The 12,146-nt window shown below is 47.1% G+C and overlaps 1 protein-coding gene across 1 annotated transcript in view; it reads left to right on the top strand.

The window, feature by feature from the left end:
• ARMH3 (armadillo like helical domain containing 3) overlaps positions 1–12,146 on the top strand; it is a 318,191-nt gene that overhangs the window by 86,984 nt on the left and 219,061 nt on the right. The window contains exon 15 of the mRNA XM_082267886.1: positions 10,113–10,214. Coding sequence (XP_082124012.1) covers positions 10,113–10,214 — 102 coding nt within the window. The remainder of the gene's footprint in view (positions 1–10,112; positions 10,215–12,146) is intronic.

The raw sequence follows: 12,146 nt of genomic DNA on the forward strand, positions 1-12,146 counted from the left end.
TCCCCTTCCTAAATAAAACCAAAAACATATTCAAAGTACTTCAAAGTCTATGTCAGGGCGGCCCCATGCTCCAACGGGCCCTTGCGGCCCCCCTGTGTACATGGATAGGAGAGGAGGTGGCTGTGGACGTGGTATACTTGGACATAGGGGAGGCTGTGGATGTGGTATACTTGGACAGAGGGTGGCTGTGGATGTGGTATACTTGGACAGAGGGATGGCTGTGGACATGGTATACCTGGACAGAGGGATGGCTGTGGACGTGGTTTACTTGGACAGAGGGGTGGCTGTGGACGTGGTATACTTGGACAGAGAGGTGGCTGTGGACGTAGTTTACTTGGACAGAGGGGTGGCTGTGGACGTGGTATACTTGGACAGAGGGTGGCTGTGGACGTGGTATACTTGGACAGAGGGGTGGCTGTGGACGTGGTATACTTGGACAGAGGGGTGGCTGTGGATGTGGTATACTTGGACAGAGGGGTGGCTGTGGACGTGGTATACTTGGACAGAGGGGTGGCTGTGGACGTGGTATACTTGGACAGAGGGGTGGCTGTGGATGTGGTATACTTGGACAGAGGGGTGGCTGTGGACGTGGTATACTTGGAAAGAGGGGGGCTGTGGACGTGGTATACTTGGACAGAGAGGTGGCTGTGGACGTGGTTTACTTGGACAGAGAGGTGGCTGTGAACGTGGTTTACTTAGACAGAGGGGTGGCTGTGGACGTGGTATACTTGGACAGAGAAGTGGCTGTGGACGTGGTTTACTTGGACAGAGGGGTGGCTGTGGACGTGGTTTACTTGGACAGAGAGGTGGCTGTGGATGTGGTATACTTGGACAGGGGAGTGGCTGTGGATGTGGTATACTTGGACAGGGGAGTGGCTGTGGATGTGGTATACTTGGACAGAGAGGTGGCTGTGGACGTGGTTTACTTGGACAGAGGGGTGGCTGTGGACGTAGTATACTTGGACAGAGTGGTGGCTGTGGACGTGGTATACTTGGGACAGAGAGGTGGCTGTGGACGTGGTATACTTGGACAGAAGGGTGGCTGTGGACGTGGTATACTTGGACAGAGGGGTGGCTGTGGACGTGGTATACTTGGACAGAGAGGTGTCTGTGGATGTGGTATACTTGGACAGAGAGGTGGTTGTGGACGTGGTATACTTGGACAGAGGGGTGGCTGTGGACGTGGTATACTTGGACAGAGGGGTGGCTGTGGACGTGGTATACTTGGACAGAGGGGTGGCTGTGGACGTGGTTTACTTGGACAGAGGGGTGGCTGTGGACGTGGTTTACTTGGACAGAGGGGTGGCTGTGGACGTGGTATACTTGGACAGAGGGGTGGCTGTGGACGTGGTATACTTGGACAGATGGGTGGCTGTGGACGTGGTATACTTGGACAGATGGGTGGCTGTGGACGTGGTATACTTGGACAGAGGGATGGCTGTGGACGTGGTATACTTGGACAGAGGGGTTTCTGTGGACGTGGTATACTTGGACAGAGGGGTTTCTGTGGACGTGGTATACTTGGACAGAGGGGTTTCTGTGGACGTGGTATACTTGGACAGAGGGGTGGCTGTGGATGTGGTATACTTGGACAGAGGGGTGGCTGTGGACGTGGTTTACTTGGACAGAGGGGTGGCTGTGGATGTGGTATACTTGGACAGAGGGGTTTCTGTGGACGTGGTTTACTTGGACAGAGGGGTGGCTTTGGACGTGGTTTACTTGGACAGAGGGGTGGCTGTGGACGTGGTATACTTGGACAGAGGGGTGGCTGTGGATGTGGTATACTTGGACAGAGGGGTGGCTGTGGACGTGGTATACTTGGACAGAGGGGTGGCTGTGGACGTGGTATACTTGGACAGAGGGGTGGCTGTGGACGTGGTATACTTGGACAGAGGGGTGGCTGTGGACGTGGTATACTTGGACAGAGAGGTGGCTGTGGATGTGGTATACTTGGACAGAGGGGTGGCTGTGGACGTGGTATACTTGGGTTTTTGCAAAAGCGTATGACACAGTTCCCCACACACGGCTAATGTGTAAGGTAAAGTCTACAAGCTTGAAAAGATCGGTTTGTAAATGGATAGAAAATTGGCAAAAAGATAGAATTCAGAGAGTAGTGGTTAATGATTCTTACGCTGAATGGTGTAAGGTTATCAGTGATGTACCCCAAGGTTCAGTGTTGGGACCCTTACTTTTTAATATCTTTATAAATGATATCGGGTCTGGGATTAAAAGTAGCATTTCAGTCTTTGCAGATGACAACAAGCTTTGCAGTGGAATAACTTCCTTACAGGATGTTTCCAACTTGCAAGCCAACCTCAATGCACTGTTTCATTGGGCAACTATGTGTCAAATGAGGTTTAATGTTGATAAATGTAAAGTTATGCACTTGGGGGGTAAGAATATGCATGCATCATACATACTAGGGGGGGAGTACAACTGGTGGAATCCATAGCGGAGAAGGATCTGGGGGAATCCATAGCGGAGAAGGATCTGGGGGAATCCATAGCGGAGAAGGATCTGGGGGAATCCATAGCGGAGAAGGATCGGGGGGAATCCATAGCGGAGAAGGATCTGGGGGAATCCATAGCGGAGAAGGATCTGGGGGAATCCATAGAGGAGAAGGATCTGGGGGAATCCATAGCGGAGAAGGATCTGGGGAAATCCATAGTAGAGAAGGATCTGGGGGTTCTGGTAGATCCTAAGCTTTATAATAGCATGCAGTGCCAAGCTGTGGTTTCCAAAGCAAGCAAAATGCTTTCTTGTATAAGAGAGGAATGCACTCCAGAGAGAGAGCTATCATTTTGCCCCTGTACAAATCATTAGTAAGACCTCATCTGGAATATGCAGTTCAGTTTTCAAAGAGGATATCGGGGAACTGGAGAAAGTGCAGAGAAGGGCAACCAAACTGATAAGCATCATGGAGGAGCTCAGCTATAAAGAAAGTTTAGAGGAACTGAATTTTTTCTCTCTTGAGAAGAGGAGATTAAGGGGGGATATGATCAACATGTATGAATACATAAGGGGGGGGATATGATCTCCATGTATAAATACATAAGGGGGGATATGATCTCCATGTATAAATACATAAGGGGGGATATGATCTCCATGTATAAATACATAAGGGGGCATATGATCTCCATGTATAAATACATGAGGGGGCATATGATATCCATGTATAAATACATGAGGGGGGATATGATCTCCATGTATAAATACATAAGGGGGCATATGATCTCCATGTATAAATACATAAGGGGGCATATGATATCCATGTATAAATACATAAGGGGGGATATGATCTCCATGTATAAATACATAAGGGGGGATATGATCTCCATGTATAAATACATAAGGGGGCATATGATCTCCATGTATAAATACATAAGGGGGCATATGATATCCATGTATAAATACATAAGGGGGGATATGATCTCCATGTATAAATACATAAGGGAGGATATGATCTCCATGTATAAATACATAAGGGGGGATATGATCTCTGTGTATAAATACATGAGGGGGGATATGATCTCCATGTATAAATACATGAGGGGGGATATGATCTCCATGTATAAATACATAAGGGGGGATATGATCTCTGTGTATAAATACATGAGGGGGGATATGATCTCCATGTATAAATACATGAGGGGGGATATGATCTCCATGTATAAATACATAAGGGGTCCATATAGTGAACTTGGTGTTGAGTTATTCACTTTAAGGTCATCACAGAGGACAAGGGGGGCACTCTTTATGTCTGGAGGAAAACAGATTTTGTCTCCAAATACGGAAAGGTTTCTTCACGTTAAAGCTGTGAAAATGTGGAATAGACTCCCTCCAGAGGTGATTCTGGCCAGCTCACTAGATTGCTTTAAAAAAGGCCTGGATTCTTTCCTGGGTGTACATAATATAACTGGGTACTAATATTTATAGGTAAAGGTGATCCAGGGAATATCAGATTGCCTCTGGGGGATCGGGAAGGATTTTTTTCCCTGCTGTAGTAATCTGAATGATGCTTTGCTGGGGTTTTTTTCACTTTCCTCTGGATCGACTGCGGGTATAGGATTGTGTATATGGGATTGTATGTTTGGGTTTTCTTTACAGTTTCTTGTTTTTTATTGGTTGAGCCAAATGGACTTGTGTCTTTTTTCAACCAGACTAACTATGTAGAGGAACCGATGCCTCCATGCAGCTGCTGAATGCCTGCTTTTCCTCCTCTCCCTCCTTCCGACATTTAGTGATGGCAGGAGAGAATTGGACGGATCAGTTCCTCTACAGTAGATATAGAAACGAATCACCCTCCTTTAACCCCTTCCGTACCGCATCATGTAAAATGACGTCGGCACAAATCCTTTCTCGATCCGGGCGGACGTCATATGACGGCGCCCGGATCTCCCCGCTACTGCGCGCCCCCGGGGGCGCGCAGCGCGGCGATCGGGGGTGAGGCTCGTCCCTCGGACTGAGCCCAACCCCGATCAAGGTAAACAGCCAATGAAATTGGCTGTTTACCACGTGATCGGCTGTGTCAATCACAGCCGATCACATGAGCGGCTCCAGCGCGAGCCGCTCGTTCCTTCCTTAATGCGCGCCCCCGGGGCGATCGGGGACGAGGCTCGTCCCTCGGACAGAGCCCATCCCCGATCTAGGTAAAGAGCCAATGAAATCCATCCAAATAACAAATTCCTGCAGTAAAGCATGGAGATGGTAATATCCTGTTATGGGGAGGGATAATATCCTGGTATGGGGGGTGGTAATATCCTGTTATGGGGAGGGATAATATCCTTGTATGGGGGGTGGTAATATCCTGTTATAGGGGTGTTTTTCTGCAGCAGGAACTGGAGTACTTGTCAGGATAGAAAGAAAAATTGGCGGGGCAGAATGCCGTCAAATTCTTGAGAAAAATCCGCCACCCTCTGCTGGCAGAAATTTGTCAATGGGAAGGTGGTTTCCCTCTTAAAGCAGACAGCAACAATGTGCACACAGTGGTTGGAGGAGAAGGTGGGGAATGTCCATCAATAAACACAGTGGTTGGAGGAGAAGGAAGGGGAATGTCCACCAATGAACACACAGTGGTTGGAGGAGAAGGTGGGGAATTTCCACCAATGAGCACACAGTGGTTGGAGGAGAAGACAGGGAATGTCCACCAATGAGCACGCAGTGGTTGGAGGAGAAGGCAGGGAATGTCCACCAATGAGCATGCAGTGGTTGGAGGAGAAGGCAGGGAATGTCCACCAATGAGCACGCAGTGGTTGGAGGAGAAGGCAGGCAATGTCCACCAATGAGCACACAAGAGGTTGGAGGAGAAGGCGGGGGGAATGTCCACCAATGAGCACACAGTGGTTGAAGGAGAAGGCGGGGAATCTCCACCAATGAGCACACAGAGGTTGAAGGAGAATGCGGGGAAATCTCCACCAATAAGCACACAGTGGTTGGAGGAGAAGGTGGTGAATGTCCTTGCATGGCCTAGTCAGAGCCCAGACTTGAACCCCATTGAAAATCTGTGGAATGACTTGAAGACTGCAGTCCACAAATGGTCACCATCAAATTGTACTGAACTTAAGCAGTTCTGCAAAGAAGAGCGGGCAAATATTGCAAAGTTAGTAGAGACCAATCCCAACAGACTAAAGGCTGGAATTGAAGCAAAAGGGGGTCTAAAAAAATACTGATGTAATCTGTGGCATATTATAAGTCCTTCCCTAATTTACTAGTCGCCCCATTTTTAGCAGCCTTCAATTCCATTTCTTCCGAAAACCCCTTATCCTCTTGTATGCTTGAGGCCCACATTGTAGTAATCCCGAAAGACGGGAAAGATCCAACCTCCCCGTCTAGCTACAGACCGATCTCACTACTCAATGTGGATGTTAAGCTCTTCGCAAAGATTATGGCTAATAGATTGCTTCCTCTTCTCTCCAAAGGCATTCACAATGACCAAGTCGGCTTTATCCCTGGCTGCGAGGCCAAGGATAACACCATCAAGGCACTAAATCTACACCATGCCCTCTCGGTCACCAAACAGAAGGGGTTTCTGCTCTCTTTGGACGCCGAGAAGGCATTCGATAGGGTCTCGTGGGAATACATGACAGCTACGCTCTCCGCATGGGGCCTGGGCCCCCGCATTTTAGTTTTATTCTGCCCTTATATGCCAAACCGCAGGCTCAGGTCAGGGTAAACGACACCCTATCGAATGCCTTTGGCATTTCCAACATTACCAGACAGGGCTGCCCCTTGTCTCCCCTGATTTTTGTTTTAACCTTGGAACCCTTCCTGAACAGCATTAGGCACAACGAAACAATCCATGGGGTCACATTTGCCAACAGAGAATACGAAGTGGCTGCTTACGCAGACAACCTCCTATTGTTCCTATCAGATCCGATCACGACTCTCCCCGCACTTCTAAAATTATTCGGTCACTATGCTTCCCTTTCCAATTTCAAAATCAATTTTTCCAAGTCCTTCGCCCTAAATGTCACTTTACCTCCACAAGATGTAAAACGCTGCCAAGCAAATTTCCATTTTACTTGGAACTCAGATTCGATTACTTACTTGGGAATTAAAATCCCGTCCAATCTTCAACATTTGTACGACTGTAACTTTCCCCCGATTATCGCCCCAAATTAAAAAAGACCTGCAATCCTGGATCAAATTGACGTTTTCTTGGTTTGGCAGGGCATCAATATTGAAGATGAACATCCTGCCACGCCTGCTTTATGTTTTTCAGACAATCCCCATCTTGCTTCCTCCGACCTTTTTTAAACTCTACAAGCGTATAAGCACCGCCTTTCTATGGCATGACAAGCAACCGCGCATTTTGTACGACCACCTAACCTTGCCCAAACATAAGGGGGGAATTGGACTCCCGGACATTAGCATCTATTATGCCGCTTGCCACCTCACTCGCGTAGTGGACCGGAACGTTCACAAAGATTGGGTGACAATCGAAGGGGGATTTACCACTTTGGACTTGCATTCCTTACCCTGGATCATGGATACCCATATTCCTAGCACAAGCAAGCACCATCCTCTAATTGGCTCCTCTCTTCACGTCTTCCAATCGATGTGCGCAAAACGTAACATATCAGCGATTCCAGGTCCAATGACCCCGGTTAATTTGAACCCTGACTTTCCACCGGGTATGCACCATAAGTACTTAGACTCCAACTGGTCCGTCGATCAAATGCGGGTCCATCACCCATGGGAGGGCAACTCCATGCTCTCTGCCTCTTCCGTTGCTGAAAACATGGGTAAACCCCCCATACCCCAATGTTCCTACCTCCTGCTTACTCAGTTTCTAAAATCTTTGGCACGCAAGCATCCCTCCATGACATCCACCACACCGTTCCACTGCCTCTGTCAGCAGGAAGGCCCGCTTCACAAGCTCATCTCCACTACCCACTCCCTTCTGTTAGACAGACCCGATCAGCAAAAACTTAAACATTGCGAGCTATGGGAAGCGGAACTTGCTATTTCGCTCTCTCAAGAGGAATGGGAAAATATTTTCACCATCAATCACAAATGCACCCTAAATGTAACTACTCAGGAAAGCGGATACAAAATCGTATCTCGCAGGTACGGCACTCTGACACTTTTACACAAACTCTTCCCCTCAACCTCACCGACCTGTTGGAGATGCCTGTCAGAAACTGGATCGCTCTTGCACATTCTGTGGTCCTGTCTACGCTTGTCGTCCTTCTGGCAAGAAGTACACAAGATTATCACACAGGTGACCACATACGATTTAGCTTTCACGCCAGCCCAATACCTCCTCCACCACTCCTCCAACTTCAGGCAGAACGTACTCAAAATCCATTACAGTACTCATGGGGAATGCAGCTAGGCAATGCATCCCCGCGCTTTGGAACTCTACACAAGCCCCCTCCATTAAACAATGGCTCTTACGCATTAAAAGAGTGGCTGAGATGGAAGAGCTTATTCATCTTGCAAGGGATTCTCCTACCAAATTTTACAAAAAATGGGCTTGTTGGATTCACTACACATCAACGCCAGAATTTGCCCGTCTCTGTCAATGATGGATTTTGTCCTTGGACTCTCCCCTTCCACAATCGCAGTGACGGAGTTTGACCTCCCTTACAAGAGGCTGCTTTACCATCTTATTTTATTTGGCCTGCCTCTAATTTCTCCCTGTTCCTGGGTGCCATACACCCAGGGTATGGGTCTACCCTAGGACCTGTCCCGACCGCCCTGACGCTCTCCATTCGAGGTCTCCTCGCTCCTCTTAGCCTTCTCTTCCTTTCTTCCTACTTTCTATACAGAAAAGTTCTAGCACCTTTCCCGAACTTTCCATCTCAGAGTGATGGAAGGCTCGGGCTTGGTTCTTTTCTTGGGCGCTCGGTCTTCACAAATGTTTTAGCCCTTGTTGGTCGTCATGACTATTTTCCAATTTTGTTGTCGTCTTTTGTCCCCATCAGGTCCTTACTAGATCTTCATATATCTTATGCTGGATAGTTGTCCTCTGTTAGATCTGTTTTCTTTTTGAACATATGCTTTGTTACGCCTGTATTCTACTGCTGTTTGTATATTTACATACCTCCAATAAAAATGTTTGGAAAAAAAAAAAATACTGATGTAAGGGGGAACCTTTTTACAACTCAGTGATTCTGTTTTTGTTTTTTTTCAAGCATTTTCTGACATGTCGGGGTTTTATCTTTCACTTGGATGTTATAAGTTGCACAGCTGGATGAAAAAAAAAATGTGTCTGTCTTCATTTCAGGCTTCAAACAAAGCAACAAAATGTGATTATTTTAAAGTGGGCGGGGGGATTCTTTTCTATACCCACTGTATATGCCACCCCTGTCCTCTCTTCTGGCCCACCTGTGCGGTCTCCAGGCCCCTGTGTGCTCACTCCCAGCCCCTCTCCCCCCCAACGAGGGTCCAAAACATTTTTTTTAAATAATAAACAATGAAAATGTCAAAAATAAACTGGTAAAAAACCTAAAAAATAAAAATTGCAAAAATAAAACACTACTGACCCCAGTGGCGGAACTACCAGGGTCTCGCAAAGGTCACACTTGCGACATGCCCTGGCGTTGCTCCACTGTCGGGGAACCCCAAAACAGCAGGAAGTGGGCCTGCTGCGGGATCGTAATAAAGGGTCCTACAATGGTAGTTAAGGGCTCTGGGATCAGTGGGAAGGGCCCCGATTGGGCTTTTTGCACCGGGGCCCTGAAGGCTCTACTTACGCTTCTGATGTGTGTAGTACGTCCAGTCCTTGAACAGTCATATAGTGTAGGTGCTGCTACCTCCCGATATGTCTTGCGGCTTTTCCTCCGAAAAAATGGGCTTTATTCAGTAAACATGCAAAGTAACAGCCAAAAATATCAACGCGTTTCAGCCAATTGTGATCTTAATCATGATTAAGCCCATTACTGGCTGAAACACGTTAATATTTGTGAATTTTGCCATGCATGTTTACCAAATAAAGACCATTTTTTGCAGAGGCTATACCGTGGTGCCAGGTCTCTTTTGCCCTGCTGCTGCAAAGTAATCCTTTTTTGTGTTAAACCAGTGATAAACACACGAGCTATTCCAAGATATCTCTGCCTAAGAACCCAAAGGGTTGACGCGTTTCACATCACTTGCTTCTTCAGGACCTTGTATTCTTGAAGGGAAATATTTTGATGTTTGGCTGTCACAGGTAATTGCAGTATTCTGTCTAATAGTATTATGTCCAATATGTTTATTTCCGCTCCATCTAGTGGCTATAATGAAGTATTTTCCTGATTGAGATATTTCAGGAAAAAACTTCTTTATGACCACTAGATGGAGGCGACGTTTGTAGGAAATATACATACAGTACTTGGCACAATATAATTGAGATATTTCAGAAAAATACTGCTTTATGGCCACTAGATGGAGCTGACAATCATAGGAAATACACATATTGGGCACAATATGGTGAATGCTTTTATAAATAGATCTCTATTCAGGGTTTACATCTTTGCACTTTTTTTTTTTTGCTGGCATTTACGTGCCAAGGGATATCGAGCTATCTGGGATTTATGAGATGAAATGTGGTAGAAGAACAACCTGTGAAATAAGACTTGGTCTTTAATTTGTGAAATGTGACTGATGGTGGTATGTGTTCTCTGCAGTGATCAGCCCCACCGAGCTCCCCCTTGATGCCGATGTACAAACCAGCAACCTGCTCATCACCTTCTTGAAGTACAGCTCCATCGTCATGCAAGACACAAAAGGTAAAGAAGGGGAACTTACTATCCCTGCAATATTGTCACTTGTGTGATCACATTGAACAAACCATCCAACTACCTTCGCAAACCATCCAACTACCTTCACAAACCATCCAACCACCTTCACAAACCATCCAACCAACTGCACAAACAGTCCAACCCCCTGCACAAACAGTCCAACCCCCTACACAAACAGTCCAACCCCCTGCACAAACAGTCCAACCCCCTGCACAAACAGTCCAACCCCCTGCACAAACAGTCCAACCCCCTGCACAAACAGTCCAACCCCCTGCACAAACAGTCCAACCCCCTGCACAATCAGTCCAACCCCCTGCACAATCAGTCCAACCCCCTGCACAATCAGTCCAACCCCCTGCACAAACAGTCCAACCCCCTGCACAAACAGTCCAACCCCCTGCACAAACAGTCCAACCCCCTGCACAAACAGTCCAACCCCCTGCACAAACAGTCCAACCCCCTGCACAAACAGTCCAACCCCCTGCACAAACAGTCCAACCCCCTGCACAAACAGTCCAACCCCCTGCACAAACAGTCCAACCCCCTGCACAAACAGTCCAACCACCTGCACAATCTGTCCAACCACCTGCACAATCTGTCCAACCACCTGCACAAACTGTCCAACCACCTATACCAACCGTCCAACCACCTGCACAATCCAATCCGATCACCTACACAAACCATTCAACCACCTACACAAACCATCCAACCACCTTCACAATCTGTCCAACCACCTATACCAACCGTCCAACCACCTGCACAATCCATTCCAACCACCAACCCAAACCGTCCAACCACCTTCACAATCCAACCAACCAGCTTCACAAACCGTCCAATCGCCTACATAAGTAGGACATCTTCAACAAAAAACAATTCTCTGTTCTGGGATTCCCCTGACATTCCTCCTCTGACAAGCAGCCTGACACTGATCTCTTCTATGTGGGATGTCGGTATTTTCTCACTGACTTTTGTTACATGATTTATCAGTCACCCGGCATATTTCTTTCTCTCCCCCTCTGCCTTTTTTCTGTGTAGACAATGCATAAAATAAGAAATAACACAAAATTGGAGTTGTTTCCCTTCCTGACCAATCAGGTTCATTATGTAATTTTTGGAAAAAATGGAAAAAGATTTTAGACTTGTGGCTGTTGACAAAAACTCCAATTCTGTGCTTATTTTCTTCTCTGCAATCTTCATAAAATCGTTTCTAACATTCTTGTGCTCTTTCCTGTCTCTCTTTCTTTCCTCTCCTATTTTTTACATTTTTTTTCTCCATCTCTATCCCCTTATTTTCTTTCTCACCAATTCTATCTATCTATCTATCTATCTATCTATCTATCTATCTATCTATCTATCTATCTATCTATCTATCTATCTATCTATCTATCTATCTATCTATCTATCTATCTATCTATCTATCTATCTATCTATCTATTTTTCCATCTATTCTCCCTATTTCTCTCCTCTCTTTTGCTGGCCCCCCTTTATTCCCTTTCTTGTTTCCTCTCCTTTTTCGCTTTCTCTCTCTCTCTCTCTCCCCCCTCTCCCTCCTTCTTTCTCCCCCTTCCTTTCACTCCCTGCTTCCTGCTCTCTCTCTGTTTCTCTTTCTCTCTTTCTCTACCCCCCTCTCTCCCCTCTCACCCTCTCTCACTTTCCCCCCCTCCCTCTTTCGCTTTCTCTCCCCCCCTCCCTCTCTCGCTTTCTCTCCCCCCCTCCCTCTCTCGCTTTCTCTCCCCCCCTCCCTCTCTCGCTTTCTCTCCCCCCCTCCCTCTCTCGCTTTCTCTCCCCCCCTCCCTCTCTCGCTTTCTCTCCCCCCCTCCCTCTCTCGCTTTCTCTCCCCCCCCTCCCTCTCTCGCTTTATATCCCCCCTCCCTCTCTCGCTTTATATCCCCCCCTCCCTCTCTCCCTCTCCCTCTCTCT

The sequence above is a fragment of the Pelophylax lessonae genome (assembly GCF_965119305.1).
Source record: "Pelophylax lessonae genome assembly, chromosome: 9".
In the NCBI taxonomy this organism is placed as follows: domain Eukaryota; kingdom Metazoa; phylum Chordata; class Amphibia; order Anura; family Ranidae; genus Pelophylax; species Pelophylax lessonae.